Here is a 16,194-nt window from a genome sequence, read left to right as displayed (position 1 = left end):
AAAGTAAAAGTCCCATTAGTTCCTCTCAGATCAATCATCATACTATCCCATTCACCTTTTACAGTAAGCAGATTGGTTAAAAACAAATTTCTGCAATACTCTTGAAATGCAGGAGACAAGGAGAGAAAATAATATACACAAAGCTAAGGAGCCTTTCCAGTGTTTTCCAGTAAATCCTTTATAGACCCGTCACTGTTGTCCAAACCTGAGGCAGAGGCCCTGAAAGAGTAGTATAAGTGCCAGAACCTCCTATATTTTTATAATTCAAGCATTTCAAAATTTAGAAATTAATTCTGGTACTTTCCAATTGTACACTTAATATTATTTTAACAAAATATTTCCTGTCAAGGTACCATTATAGTCTTGTTATTAGGAGAATAATAAATTTATAGATTCATACAGATTTTTATGCTAAAAGACTTACAATTAGTATTTTTTCAAAAGCATCTTTCATTTTTAGGCTTGAATTAAATCTGATATTTTAAGGAACATTTTACACAAAATGTGACAGAAAACAATGCAGAAACGCTATTTCAGCCTCTACTCTGTGCTCTAAAAGTACTTTGAACTTACCTCATGGGATTTTTTTCATTGTTTTATATCAGATTAAACCATATGAAATTGCAGACATTCATCATTTTGATGATGAATCCAAATGGTTTAACTTCTCAGCTGCACGTGTATTTATTTGCTCCCCAACTGTAAGCAACTTGAACGTACAAGGCTATACATTATTTGTCTTTCTATCTCAAGAACACGGCATGCAGGACTGACAAATAGTAGACATACAATAAATGTTGTTATAGTCAAATGAATGAATAAGTAAGTGACCTGTCCTCAGAATTCAATACATTTAAAATAAATTGGTAAAGAAAGGGATGTTCTTTTACTTTCCTGGAATGTAGCCCCCAGAAGGACAAATACCCCATTCAAAAGAAAGCTGGGGATTGTTTTATTTTATTTTGTTTTGCTTCTATTTTAAGTTTATGTTTACACAGTGGCAAATATTTAAATGACTGGCTATGTATTTTACTCTCATGTATAACTTTTGGTGTGTAGATACATTTTAAAAGTGAAACATAATTACAGCTATAGAATTTCTATTCTTTTTACATACATTATACATCATATAAATAAAATCTGTTCCAGCGCTGCCCGATGTGATGGCATAACAAATATGTGAATCCCTGAGTTTAAATACTTATAATTTGTGAGAAATTATATTAATTTCAAAGGATAAATGAATGAAACATTCCTCTCATTAGAGCTAGGGAAAATAAGATATAGTCATCTGTGGGATAAATGCAATACACAGTGGTTTTGGTCTAAGAAACTGGAAATTTCTTAATTTTTTCCCACTTTTACACTTGTAAAGTTATCCTTATTGTCACATGCTTTTAAACAATGATACTCCTATATATTGTACAACGTAGGAATATAGCCAATATTTTATAATAAGTGTAAATGAACTATAATCTTTAAAAATTGTGAATCACTATGCTGTATACCTGAAACTTATATAATATTGTTCATCAACTATACCTCAATAAAAAAATGATATTCCTTGCATTATTTGTTGCCTATTCACCTGCATGGCTTTCTGTCTAAACAAAACCTACTTCTCCATAGCTGATAATAAAGCTTGCTTGTGAGGTAAAGTGCCCAGCCTGGTGCTCATCCCTGCAGTTCTAGGCCCAAAGAGAGCCTCAAAGGTGCCTGGTTAGGGAATTGTGGGACTGGAGAGATAACATAGGAACTTTCTATTTAGGGGCATTGGAATATTCTAGGAACCATTTCTGGAGCTTGTAATGTGTATATCGAACATGTTACATAGCGTTACATTTTATGTAATCCTCCCAACAACACTGCAAGATAAATACTGTCATCTCTACACTGCAAGATAAGTATTGTCATCTCTATCTTACAGATAAGCAAGCTGGTTCGGAGAATTTTGTTTGTCCATGTCACTCAGCTAGTATGCAGATCTCACTCTCTACAAAGCCCACTGTCTTTCCACCACACTGTGCTGCCACTGTGACAGCCTTCCATCGCTCCAACAAATACTTACTGGTACTTACTCTATGCCTGGCGTTGTACTAGACAGTGTGCCTTGGCTTCAGGAAACTTAGTGTGGAAGAGACCAAAAATAAACAAATAACTTTCCCATATTTACTGTCCAGTACTGATAAAGTAAAATGAGTGAAAACCAACTCAGGTTAAAAGAATAGCATGTGAGGGTGGCTGTCCTTCAGGTAGTGTGGTCAAAGGAGACATTTCTGAAGAGGTGCTATCTGAGCAGAGCCCTGGATGAAGTAAGGGAGTGAGACATGCAGATACTTGAAGGAGCCATGGAAGAGCAAGGACGGTGCCACAGGTGGTACCTTGGAAAAGCCCAGACATGGCACCAGAGTGCTGGCATTCAGTCACACTAGTTTCTGTTAACTTACTTTCGATCAGATTATGTCCAGCCAAGTCACCTGAAGCTCACCAGATTACTGTCTGGGAACTTCTTCCATATACCATGTTTACCCCTAAAAAAGGCACTTCTTGTGGGCAGAGGAAAACATCTGGGGAAGTCAGTCTCGGATCCTATACATTCCTGGCATTTTGCTAGTTCAACCACTGTGGACAAGTGTTAACCCAGATTTCCATGGTGTCATTGCCCTTCATAACCTGGGTAAGACTCTAGGGTTCTCTCTGAGCTCTGAAGCTTCTTCAGAAAAGCCACATCAGAGGTGAGCTTGATCAGACAAAGAACCTTCCATGGAGCAAGCAGTGTAGGAGGGTGCTGCCTTGTACCAGGGCTCTCACTCATTTACAGCAAGCTTCACATGCCCCCAGAGCCTGAGACAGGGCTCAATTTCACAACAGTGGAACCCACTCATGCTTTCTTGCTCAATGAAGCCCCACACCTTTTGGGGAGAATATAAAGACCATTAAAATATGTCACCAAATAAGTTTATGATCTAGTGGAAGAGATGGACAATGTTCCTGTAGTAATAAATGTCATGAGTGGTACATGGTCTAAGGAAGTATGAAAGAACAAGAGATTGCTTTCAATTGGAGACATGAAATCAGGTACTGTGTAAAGTGTCCAACAAAGTCCCCAGCACTTAGTAAACACTCAGTAAATTTTGGCTGTTATACTATGATCAGGATTGGCTTCACATAGGAGGCAGCATTTGAGACAAGGTAGGATTGGCAGACATATTACAGGATGCCCAGTTAAATATGCATTTCAGATAAACAACAGAAACACATTTTTAGTATGAATACATCTGAATATTGCATGGGACAAACTTACACTAAAATATATTTGCTGTTTATCTGACATTCAAATTTAACTAGGCATCCTGGTTTTTTATTTGCTAAATCTGGCAACTCCTAGACAAGAAAATTTGATATGGAGATGAAGATCAGGGAAAATAAATTAGCATGTCCAAAGGCACAGAAACTGGAAAGAAATAATAATTGTTATTGGAGAACATAAAGTGCCATGAAAATACTATTTCTTTCCAGTTTCTGTACCTTTGGATATGTGGCAATCTGAGGGCTTTACAAGGATTAACTCATTTATTCTTCATAAAAACATGTGTGATAGGTTATTACTATCCCCATTTTAAAAATGAGGAATCTGGGGTATAAAGAGGTAAAGTAATTTGTCCAAAAGCAGAGCTGGGAAATGGTGTATCTGGAAGTATGAACCTAGGATGTTTGGCTCCAGAGGCAGCTTGTTTTAACCATTCTTGTTAGAGGAAGCTTATCGAAGGCCTTCAGGATCAGCTCATCACCACAGTCAGTCAAAAGTCAGATCAACCAACCATAATTCCTGCAAAAAGTGAAATCTCAGTAGTCAGATCTCTGCCGGTGGGCTACAGCTAGCCTGCCTCCACCACCCTCTATATTCTTTCAAGTACTCGAGTAGAGATAGGTCCTCCCATGTTCCCCTTTGCATTCCCAAAGTCACCCTGTTCCTGGAATGTGGAATCTTCCACGAACTGGGCTACCTTTGCAACAGCTTATCTGAAGCAAACAAGCTTAGGGAATTGAGCAAGAACTTCTGGGACACCAACTTTACAGAAGGAGCAAGGGATGCAGGGTGCATGTTGACTGTCTCAACGGGACAAAGATAATGATTAATCAGACCTCCTGCAGACTTAAATGGGAGGGGAACTCGGCGTGGAGGCAGTCCTCCTTTCTTTCAGCTGGAGTGCTCCTCTTGAGCCATCCCCACCCACGGCAGAGATGGTTTCTGTGAGGGTCCTCTTCCTGGTTCTGAGTGTGATGGGCGCAGTTCAGGTATGGTCTTCTTTATTTCCTCTCCTCTTTCTCTCTGGTGTTTATTCCACAAAGAGCTTGCAGGTCTGAGTCACCCATGTGTACATCCTCACACACTGTTAGCTTTATAAGCTGTAGTCAGTGGAGGCAAGTCCCTAGATGGGCTTGACACCTCAAGAATACAGGGTAATATCACCCTCAGAGGGAGGCTTAGCGGGACCAAAGCGTATAAATTCACAGGGGAATCTTCGACACCTATAGCTTGATCTTACATTGGATTTTTTCAAAGAGAAGAAATTTTTACCATCTTTGTTGCTGTAAAGCCTTGGGATTGCTAGTTAACAGAACAGAACATTCTAATGATAAGAATTTTTAACCTAGTTATTATTTTATTGCTATTTGTCCATAATAAGCAGAACAGTGGTTTAATGTAGCCTTTCTGAAAGGTTGTTTTTGTGTTTCTTTAAGACAAATAAAAAGGAAATTAGCTATCTTTGAAAACATATTACATAGCAAAGTTGGAAGAGATTAATTGATAGGCAATACATTTTTTGGAAGCAATTGTATTCTTTTAAGATAATTACAGATATTGCAATAATTCCTAAAGTTTGACTCCAAAGACCTATGCAAAAGAAGAGAAACTTCATTCAACAAGATTTTTCAACTTCTATCTTATAAAAACATGGTAAATATGTTCCAGAATCTCAGTTACTTCCATACTGTGAATTATTCTGTTTTATTTCTTTTCCTTTATTGCTCATAAACCTTAATATCAGAGCAGAAGAAACTAAAGAGTGTTTCTAACATAATTTTCTCCCTTATACAAATAACAAGTAAACATTTTTATGGGAAACAAGACTAACATCATTTGTTAAAGTTATACTTTGCATAATTCATGTTTCATTTATTTCTCCCTTAATGGTATAAATATTTAATTTTTGCCTGTTTTTATTTTTGTGCCATTTTTTTCCAACGTATGTTTGAATTTATGATTTTATTTCTGAGACGAAAAGATTGTACTTGTTCATTTAAATAAGTTGTTCTTGATTGCTTGAGTTAATATTACTATTATTGGGGTATTTTTTTGAATGAGACAGAAAATGTTAGCTAATTATAAGAATAAACTACTGAGATTGATAGTCATAAAAATCCTTGTAACTTGGTGGTACAAAATAAAAATAGCTAAAACCTAAAACCAACATTGATTTCTTAGGATATAACATCTTGTTGGAAGAATATCTATATATCCCATTTCACTTGATCACAACAGAAATTTTTTTAAAAGTCTGTATTTCTAATTATAAGGTGTTCCAAAAAAAGTATCAGTCATGGACCTTTTTTTTTTTTTTTTGCTCTCAGTGTACATTTTTTCATTTCAAATAAAAAGAAATTATTATGTGAGTGACCCAAAAAGCATTTCTGAGTCTGAATTGGCTACATTTGTGTCCTTGTATATACTTGCTCAAATTATAGACCCATGAGGTCATTGTGGTAGATACTTGAAGAAGAGACAGACCTGAAGCCAAGATGGTGTAGGCTTTTTCCTATTAAAACAGGAGTTAGAGGAGAAAGAACTCTGAGTTTTTCCATTATTTTTCTATCTCCAGACATGAATGAAAATATAAAGGTAATTTTTAACTAAGCTTGTTGATTCAAATAATTTTCCATTTATAATGGATCCTTTAAAACTCCTAACATTTATTAAATGCTTGTTTAGTACAGAACACAGTTGAGATTTGTACACTCATCTCCTTTCATCTCACAACTCCACGAAATAGGCATTAGGATTTTCATTTCAAAGATAAGAAACCTGAAACTTGCAGAGCCCCTTGGATCCCTTGCTTGGGATTTACAGGCATGCCAGCATCTCCTCCTTATCTGCTTAAAGACCTCTCTTTTGTGTGTTTATGAATTCTTAAAGGCGGCAGATCCCAGTGAAGGTGAATTTATCGCTGAAGGAGGAGGTGTGCGTGGCCCAAGGCTTATGGAAAAACAGCAGTCTGCCTGCAAAGAGTCGGACTGGCCCTTCTGCTCTGATGAAGAATGGGTGAGCCGTGGGCACAGGGAGTGGAGCAGGACAGTCCTTTCCTGTGCTGCTGGCAGCACACACAGGCTGACACTTTAGGTCACAGAAAACTTGTCCAGTGGGAAATAATCTAATAGCTCCTTACATATCAAATTAGCAAAGATAGATGGAAAGGAACCTATGCTGAGAGCACTGTTTAAATTACCTCTGAGACTCTGGGTCATTGTTGGAATTAACAGATTGGATTTTAGTTGTACGTTCAGGCAAATACTAGGAACCTGAGTATTACGACCTCTGGATTTCATGGGTTCTAATTTATGGTTAAGTGGACCCCCATTCCAGAATTTCTTTAAGATCTCTGACTAGCCCTCTTAAACTACGTTTAGGTCAAGAGATGATCTGAGGAGAGTGGGGAGGGGAGCAGTGGGGGCTCATAGAAACCTTCAAATTTATACTGGATCAGAGAGATAGACTCTTTTATTAATTTTATTTTTTAAAATTTTATTGAAGTATAGATTATTTACAATGTTGTGTTAATTTCTAGTGTATAGCAAAGTGACTCAGTTTTATATATATATATATATATATTTGTCTTTTTCATATCCTTTTCCATTATGGTTTATCCCAGGATATTGAATATAGCTCCCTGGGCTTTACAGTAGGACCTTGCTGTTTATCCATCCTACATATGCTAGTTTACATCTGCTAATCTCAAACTCCCAGTCCTCCCCCCCACCCTCCCTCCTGCTTGGCACCCATAAGTCTGTTCCCAAGAGGTAGACTCTTAAAGTAATTTTTCCTCTTCATTCCAGAACTACAAATGCCCTTCTGGCTGCAGGATGAAAGGATTGATTGATGAAGTCAATCAAGATTTTACAAACAGAATAAATAAACTAAAAAATTCACTATTTGATTACCAGAAGAACAATAAGGACTCTAGCACATTGACCAGGAACATAATAGATATTTTGAAAGGGGATTTTACCAATTCTAAGAGTAAGTATTATAGTTAATGCTTTGACTTTATAGCACACAACCAAAACAACAAAAATCAGAAGTAGATATGATGTCTCCTTATTACCACTGTGATTTTATTCCAAAGTAATTTATGTAGAAAAAGATACCTTTACAATATCCCTGAATTTTAAGGAAGGGGCTTGTTTTTGTTATTTTTGTCATGTAAAGGAGGTTAGTTTAGAATTGCTTTAAGATCACAAAATAAGTCAGCATTTTGGACTAAAGACTAGAATTTAAGTGTGTTCTTTTTTAAGAGTATTCATGGAAAATAAGATGAGTCCAAACTTTTGAGTAGATACTTCTGTTTCTGTCTAACAAAGGAGGAAACTGAGAGGTCAGGGGACTTGCTCAAAGGCCAAAGGTGTAAAGCTATCATGTGGAGGGGCTGGGAGTGCAACCCACAGACTCCACCTAGCTTATTATGAAGTGTTTTACTTTGTTTTGTTTTGTTTAATTTAAAATATAAAGTCATGTTGTCTCTTTCTCATAGGCCTAGGACTAAGTCTCATTAGGACTAGGAAACTCTGGACTCACTCTGGGCATAGGCAGTGAGTTTAGTAAGGCCTCAGCTCCTGAAACCTTGCCTTGACTCTTTATATCCTTGGGAGGCACTTGGCTAATTTAAAGTTGATGGTGCAAGAGCAACTGGCAAGTGCACGATCCTGTTGACCTAAAAAAAGCTTAGGAACAATTTCAAATCTATAACTGTGAAGAAAACCTTTTCAGTAAGAAAATCCAAGAATATATTCACGTCCCTTGATTAAGGATATAATGAAATAATTGGAATGTGATCAAACTGATTATTTTATCTCAGTTATGCCTTTAAAATTTCAAAGAGTTTTTGTCTTCTGCATTTATTTGGATTACTGATAAGGTATCTTAAGTGATCTCCATGGATGACTGCAGGATATTGTCCAAATATGAAATGTCTAATAGATTTAGAAATCCCAAATTAAATGTCCAAACTATTATAGAAGTAAAATGGGGAATATCCATAAGCAAATTTCCTTCTTTTGCTGGCTATTACAAGCAAATCACTCAGCAGTTACTTCAGTACCCATATTTGCTATTTCAGACAATGAAAATACATTTAGCCAAGTGTCAGAAGATCTGAGAAGCAGAATTGAGATCCTGAAGCGCAAAGTTATAGAACAAGTACAGCATATCCACCTTCTGCAGAAAAATGTCAGGGATCAGCTGATAGATATGAAACGACTGGAGGTGAGTAATTATGTGGCTCTGACCCCAGATTTCTTTGTTTTTGAATAGCAGGGAAAGGAAGGCAATAGTCATTCATTAAATGCCTCCTCTATGTAGAGCAATGTGTTATAGCCACCATCTACCTACAAAGTAGGTATTACTTCCCCCACTCTACAGATGAAGAAAAAAACTCAGTGTTATTAAGTAAAATTTCCAAGGGCATGTAAAATGGTAAATTACAAAAGCAAATACTCAGTCCTTGCATCTTATTCCAGGCCCTGCTTGTCCCTGACATCACTGTGTCTCTGAGTCTTCAGCCTCAGTCTCACAGAGGATCACATCATCAGTGTCTCCTTTCAGAGGGAATAGCACTTTGCTCTTGATCTATTCTAAGATAAATCCAGATGCTCCTATCGCTTATCCTGACCAGCCTTAGAATACCCAACCTCTCTTTCACTGAGGATACTACATAAATGAAGTATTGGTTGGTAGACCTCCAAGTCAAAGAAATGAAACCAGTTTCCAAAAATTAAATTAACTACTAAGAACTCAATAGACCTAGTTTATTATAGCTACCTTTTTTCTCTATCTTCCCCTCCCCCTCTAGGTGGACATTGATATTAAGATCCGATCTTGCAAAGGGTCATGCAATAGGGCTTTAGAACATAAAGTAGATCTGGAGGACTATAAAGATCATCAGAAGCAACTTGAACAGGTTACTGCCATAGACTTACTTCCCTCTAGAGACAGTCAATATTTACCACTGATAAAAATGAGGCCAGTTCCAGGCCCGATTCCCAGAGAGTTCAAGAGCCAGCTTCAGGAGGCCCCTCCAGAGTGGAAGGCAGTGCTGGAAATGCAGCAGATGAAAATGGAGTTAGAGAGGTCTGGTGGAGATGGGCATGCCAGAGGAGACTCTGCATCTCATGGAATAGGATCAGCACCAGAAAGCCCCAGGAAGCCTGGAACTGGTAGTATTGGAAATGTGAACCCTGGGGTCTATGGATCTGGAGGTGCTGGCACTTGGAACACTGGCCATCCTGATCCCGGAAGCGCTGGCACTTGGAACACTGGACGCCCTGAACCCGGAAGTGCTGGCACTTGGAACACTGGACGCCCTGAGCCCGGAAGTGCTGGCACTTGGAACACTGGACACCCTGAACCCGGAAGTGCTGGCACTTGGAACACTGGACGCCCTGAGCCCGGAAGTGCTGGCACTTGGAACACTGGACACCCTGAACCCGGAAGTGCTGGCACTTGGAACACTGGACGCCCTGAGCCCGGAAGTGCTGGCACTTGGAACACTGGACACCCTGAACCCGGAAGTGCTGGCACTTGGAACACTGGACGCCCTGAGCCCGGAGGTGTTGGCACTTGGAGCTCTGGAAGTTCTATGTCTACAAGTTTTAGGCCAGATAGCTCAGGGCATGGGAACACCAGGCCTTCCAACCCAGACTGGGGCACATTTGAAGAGGTGTCAGGAAATGTAAGTCCAGGGACAAAGAAAGAGCTCCACACAGGTAAACTGGTCACTACTAAAGGAGATAAAGAGCTTCTGATTGGTAGTGAGAAGGTCACCTCTGGTCACACAACCACCGCTCGTCATTCATGCTCTAAAGTTGTCACAAGGACTATTACACATGCTGATGGTCGCACAGAAATGACCAAAGAAGTGGTAAACTCCGAAGATGGCTCTGATTGTAGTGACACAGATTTAGACTTCCACTTGCCTGGCAGGGGTAGCCTAGATGATTTCTTTCATAGGCACAATGATGGTTTTTTCTCCCCGACGTTAAAAGAGCTTGACAGTACGATCCATTCTATGGGCTCAGACTTAGGGGATATCAGCTCTCACCTCCCCAGCATACCCGAGGTCTCTTACAGTAGTAAAACTTCAAGTCATGGCAAAGAGTTTGCAAGCAGTAGCATGACTATCAACAGAGGAGGCTCCACGTTTGAAAGCAAGGGCTATAAAATGGCAGATGAGGCCGGAAGTGAAGAGGATCTTGGCTTCAAAGGAGCACATGACACCAAGAGAGGCCATGCTAAAACTCGCCCTGCCAGAGGTATCCACACTTCTCCTTTGGGGAAGCCTTCCGTGACCCCCTAGATTAAGTTCATTATTCCTACAATGTGTCTCCCATAGCACCTTTTACTTCTTTCTTAGCCCTCTATCACGCTTTATTGAAATTACAGGTTTTTGCTTATTTTTTTGTGCTAGACTGTAAGTTCCATGGGGGCAGGGACTTTGTCTATCATGTTCATCTCTGTATTCCCAAATGCCTAGCAGTGTGGAGTCAGCACTCAATAAATACATGTTAAATGAATGAATGAATGAATCCCTCTGGAACTCAATTTTAAATTTGTTTAACCAAATTATTTTACCATTCAAAATGTGTGCCATTGGAAATTGTCACTCAACTGATTAATCATATTTTTAGTGTGTGTCTCAGTTGACATTGAGAGCAGGTTAAAAACAAGTGATATTAGTATTAAATGATGCTTAGATATCTTTGCTGGTTACTTGCCATTAATCAGTATGTGCAAGTGAAATTCCAAATTCATTGAGAAAAATCACCCTTACAATGTGTATATATAAATGCTACTTACTTGCATAAGTTCCATCCCAGTGTAAGCACATCCTTTCTCTATAAAGGGAAGGAAGGAAGGAAGGAAGGAAGGAAGGAAGGGAGGGAGGGAAAGAAAGCCAGTATTTGCCTTCATTTAATCTGGGCCATTTAACTTTGTAAAGTTAAATGAGAGTAAGTTCTTCCAACCAGCTTAATTTTTTTTTTTAGACTGTTATGATGCCCTCCAAACACATCCTTCAGGTGCCCAAAGTGGCATTTTCAATATCAAGCTACCGGGATCCAGTAAGATTTTTTCTGTTTATTGTGATCAAGAGACCGGTTTGGGAGGATGGCTTTTGATCCAGCAAAGAATGGATGGCTCACTGAATTTTAACCGGACCTGGCAAGACTACAAGAAAGGTTTCGGCAGCGTAAATGACAAGGGAGAAGGAGAATTCTGGCTAGGCAACGAATACCTCCACTTACTAACCCTGAGAGGCTCCATCCTTCGGGTTGAATTAGAAGACTGGGCTGGGAAAGGGGCTTATGCAGAATATCACTGGAGGGTAGGCTCTGAGGCAGAAGGCTATGCCCTGCAGGTCTCCTCCTACGAGGGCACGGCAGGTGATGCTCTGATTGAGGGTTCTGTAGAGGAAGGGACCGAGTACACTTCTCACGCTGGCATGCGCTTCAGCACCTTCGACAGGGACGCAGACAAGTGGGAAGACAACTGTGCCGAAGTCTACGGAGGAGGCTGGTGGTACAACAACTGCCAGGCAGCCAATCTCAATGGCATCTACTACCCCGGGGGCTCCTATGACCCCAGGGACAACAGTCCCTATGAGATTGAGAATGGAGTGGTCTGGGTCCCCTTCAGAGGTGCGGATTATTCCCTCAGGGCTGTTCGCATGAAAATCCGGCCCTTCGGGACACAATAGGCTGAAGGGGTGGCAGTGAGAGCACTCTGTTTCTGTGTTTAGTGAAGAGGAGAAAAAAATAAGGAGGAGATACGAGTCGAGATTCTTTACAGCCTACTAAAAATTCTCGGGTGCTATTTTATTATTCTTTGTACTGTAGCTAAATGTAACTGAGACATACTAGTGCTTTAAAAAATAAAGTTATATGAACTTTAAAGCTTTAAAATAGCTCTGTGGGTTTTAAAATTTTTATTAAAATTCACCAAGGGACATTTGGTACATCAGGAAGGGGGTGTTGAGTGGAAGGTCCTCTCTGCAACACTTAAGGGTGGAGTTCTGAGAACGTCTCTATTTCCCACACCACCCAAAGTCATGGGGTCATTGTAAAGTAAAAAAGTAATTTCATCCATTCTAATTGAATGGTTTTAAACCAATATCTTAAGTTGCGAATCATTGAACTGAACACTGGCTGGCCTTTGTATAGGAATTTACAAATTACTAAGTACATCCATCTCTTCTGTTGGCAAGCAAATCCAGCAAGGCAGGAGAAGCATTCTTTCCTAACAGAAATAGAGATCTATCTACTTCTTAAGTCTTCCAAGGAAGACCATAATGCACATAGAATTTTTTCCCCAGAGTCTAACCAATTTCTTTCGAAAAATACACACACAAAAAAGCATTTAAAATCTTTTAAATATTTACAAGTAGTCCAAAAACACTGAACTTACACACTAATAAAAAGTCCCCACAGCATTCATTTGACTTCATTTTTCACCAATCATAAAGAATATCCTGTGATGTAATACTTGTTATTAAAGTAAGACATTCGCTTGAAACCATCTCACTACATATGATCTATGCCATATCCATAAATTCAACATATTTACATTGGTCAGTATTTTATTTAATCTAAAAATAGATCATCTTTGATCTTGGTGAACTTGGCTCCTGGCCCCAATTTTTAACTCACATTTTCTTCTAGTGAGAACCACTTGCCACTTACCCTTGGAAATGTGTTAAAATATTCCAAGCGTATTGGGATCCCAGTACATTGCCCTCACTTGCACAGTTTCTATCCTAATGTAAATACATCCTTTCTCCTAGGAAGGAAAGAAGGGGAAGGAGGGAAGGAAGGAAGGAAGGAAGAGAGGGAGAAGAAGAAGGTGGGAGGGAGGAGGGGTGAGAAGAAGGAAAGATGCCAGGGCTCTTGTCCAGTGCCTGGGGAGCAGAAAAAAGGTGAGCAAAAGAGCTTGCAAATGAGTCACATAAGAAGCCCCGATATTCTTGCGTTTCCTTACGTGCTGTTGAAAACCCTTCATACAAATAAGTGACGTCCCCCACAACTTTGTATAACTGGATATGAACTTCTTCAAAATTAAAAGGATTTTCATTCATTTCAGACATTAGAGTGCCATAGTATTTCTCGGCCTACCGCCTTTACACCCACACACCTTCCTCCACAGAATTGGAGTTGGAAGTATTTTATTTTCCAGAATGTCACACTGTTAGGGACAGAATTGGGTCCCAAAATGAAATCAACTTTGATTGTGAAGGGCCATTCATTTCTCATTTATTTTGAAGGCTTTGAGTTTATTAGCAAAGAATAAGCAACCTCTTAACTTAATAAACAATGCCAAAATTAGCAGAATCATGATAATTGGAGATACAGTTTGGTTGTGAGAAAAGACACCAAACATCTCTTTTTCCACTTTATCTTATCTTTAACCTATTGCCCTATTTCCCTAATTCCTGAAATTAAATACTAATTCAGCCTCTCTGACTCCCATTCACATAGAAGCCCACAGTAACTTAGCTTTCACTTGTTTACCACTCTCTTGAAATTGCTCTCTTAGAAGTCAACAGGAACTTTGGAGTTCTACATTTAAGGCCCTATGTTCAAGTCCCTTCTGCCTGATCTTTTTCAAACATCTGCCGCCATTGTCTCCATCCACCTCTGCAAGCTGTATTTCTCTCTTGCTTTCTAGTGTGCCATGCCCTTCTGTCTCACCTTTCTCAGTCTTTGCAGCTGGCAGTTCCTTCTCAGATCATTCCTTAAATGTAGGAGTTTCTCACTGCAATAACATTAGTACTCATTTTTATTAGTTGGGATTAGGTTTGACACAGTGGCTTAAATAAGATGGAAAACTCTACAAGAATATGTTCCCATGATCTTTAGGAAACCTGCATCGTAATAAATAACTTCCATCCTCAAGTTTACATCATGTCCCAAACATTCTGTCCTGGGCAATCTGGAAGAGGAGAGACAGAAGAGAAAGGAGTGCCTTGCCTCTTTTAAGAAACTCTCCAGGACATAAATTATTATTTATTTATTTATTTTTGTCTGTGTTGGGTCTTCGTTTCTGTGCGAGGGCTTTCTCTAGTTGCGGCGAGCAGGGGTCACTCTTCATCACGGTGTGCGGGCCTCTCACTGTTGCGGCCTCTCTTGTTGCAGAGCACAGGCTCCAGACGCGCAGGCTCAGTAGTTGTGGCTCACGGGCCTAGTTGCTCTGCGATATGTGGGATCTTCCCAGACCAGGTTTCGAACCCCTGTCCCCTGCACTGTCAGGCAGTTTCTCAACCACTGTGCCACATACATGCTTTTATGTGTGGTCCATGTGTATATAATAAGGTCTCACTCAGTGTTTTGTGTATGTGTGTTTTCTTTTCCTGTTCTAGAAATTTTGTTTTGTGTGATTGGCTCTTTTATTATCTAGTGCATGAAAGTTTATGACTATTATACCTTCTCCATGGATTATAATTTTTTAATCATTATATAATGTGCCACTTTTACTTGTTTCATCTTTTTAGAATTGAATTTCCCTTTGTTAAATATTAATATTATCATTACTCCCAATTTCTTTTTTATTGCATTTACCTAGATATCTTTACAAGCCATTTTATTTTTAACATTATCACTTTATTTAAAAAGCTTTCCTAAAATAACAAATACATTTTAAAACAATTTTAAGTTTATTTTCTTAATTTTATTATTGTTTCCTCTTTCTTTAATTTTTTGTATGTTGTTCCCTTATTTCCAAACTTTATCACTCAATGTAGAAGATTTTCTTACAGTTGATGAATTTTTTTAAAACAGTTTTATTTTACATTGACTTTTTAAATTTTTTTGTTTCCTCTTTCCTTAACTTCTGCTACTTACTCATGGTGCTACTCCTCCTTCCACCACCCACCCCACTCAATCCCCCTCTTAATCTGCAAGTTCTGTTTAGATTACCCATTTCAAAATAACCCCTAGTTGAATGAATGAATCAATAAATGAATAAAATAGATATGAACCTGAAAGTTTTGCCAGGAAAGTACATGGTTTTTAAATATGTCTGCTACAGAGGAAAATGCTGAATTAAGGATTTTGTTCCTGAGTAAGAAATGTAAAAAATAGTCAGCTGTATCTTAATTTTACACCTAGATAGATCCATCTTCATCTGTTAGCCTGTAGCCTCCTTGATGCTCTCTTTAGCATGCAGTGGTGCATGAGAAACCTCTTGATTCCTCTTTCCTTAAGTGCAGAGACTGTATTGTTTTCCCTACTACTTCACTCAAGGTATAGCAGAAAGTTATGACCCAATAAAATATTTGTGAATTAAGAAACTTAAGGGTTAAAAGGAACGTTAAAGGTCTTCCATTTCAAGCTCCTACTGAATGCATAAATCCCTTCTGTATTTATTGATGTCATATTTCATTTTTATTAAAAGAAATTATTTACATGTTGATTCATGTATTCTATTTACATATTTATTTTTAGTGTCTGGAAACGTTTTAGAATAAAGTATTACATTTCCAGAAAATATTATAAGAATATTTTAAATTGATAATTACTAGAGTTCCTTTAATAAAGGTGAGGACATTATATAAATTGATTTTTTGATGAGAAAATAGTAGCTTAGGGAGGTTAAATAATGTGATAAGGAACACATCTGGGGATGAAGCTCACAACAGTGTTCTTACAGGCTCTAGCCACTTAAGTTGCCCACATAATTTATTCTAAGTTCTAGGACAATGATACTGTAGTTTATAGATAAACATGAGCATATTGCAAATAGTATTTAATTTTAATTACTTTCCCAGTAGTGTTACTGATCTAATTATACTCTGTCATGTGTTCCCCTTATAACCAACAAAATACATTTCCAAGTTAGCCAACACAAGGGGTGCAGCTGGTGAATCAAAG

At 38.6% G+C, this 16,194-nt stretch overlaps 1 protein-coding gene across 1 annotated transcript; it reads left to right on the top strand.

Moving 5' to 3' along the window:
* Positions 1-4,145: 4,145 nt before the first annotated feature.
* FGA (fibrinogen alpha chain) lies at positions 4,146-12,234 on the top strand. The gene is made up of 6 exons (XM_081244528.1): positions 4,146-4,299; positions 6,200-6,325; positions 7,117-7,300; positions 8,397-8,542; positions 9,129-10,587; positions 11,320-12,234. The coding sequence occupies exons 1-6, from the start codon at positions 4,162-4,164 to the stop codon at positions 12,027-12,029; spliced, it is 2,763 nt and encodes a 920-aa protein (XP_081100654.1). The 5' UTR covers positions 4,146-4,161; the 3' UTR covers positions 12,030-12,234.
* Positions 12,235-16,194: the final 3,960 nt, after the last annotated feature.

This window comes from Mesoplodon bidens (genome assembly GCF_964165515.1).
Source record: "Mesoplodon bidens genome assembly, chromosome: 1".
Lineage (NCBI taxonomy): Eukaryota > Metazoa > Chordata > Mammalia > Artiodactyla > Ziphiidae > Mesoplodon > Mesoplodon bidens.
Note: the sequence above shows the minus strand (reverse complement) of the source record. Positions and strands in the feature narration are given on the sequence as shown.

What these genes read in the sequence shown, in the direction of transcription:
- FGA (XM_081244528.1), top strand. Translation starts at nt 4,162, where the DNA reads ATGGGAGGGGAACTCGGCGTGGAGGCAGTCCTCCTTTCTTTCAGCTGG. An exon ending in GGATTTTACCAATTCTAAGA is followed by an intron (nt 7,301 to 8,396) that starts GTAAGTATTATA and finishes TTGCTATTTCAG; the next exon opens with ACAATGAAAATACATTTAGC. An exon ending in TAGATATGAAACGACTGGAG is followed by an intron (nt 8,543 to 9,128) that starts GTGAGTAATTAT and finishes CTCCCCCTCTAG; the next exon opens with GTGGACATTGATATTAAGAT.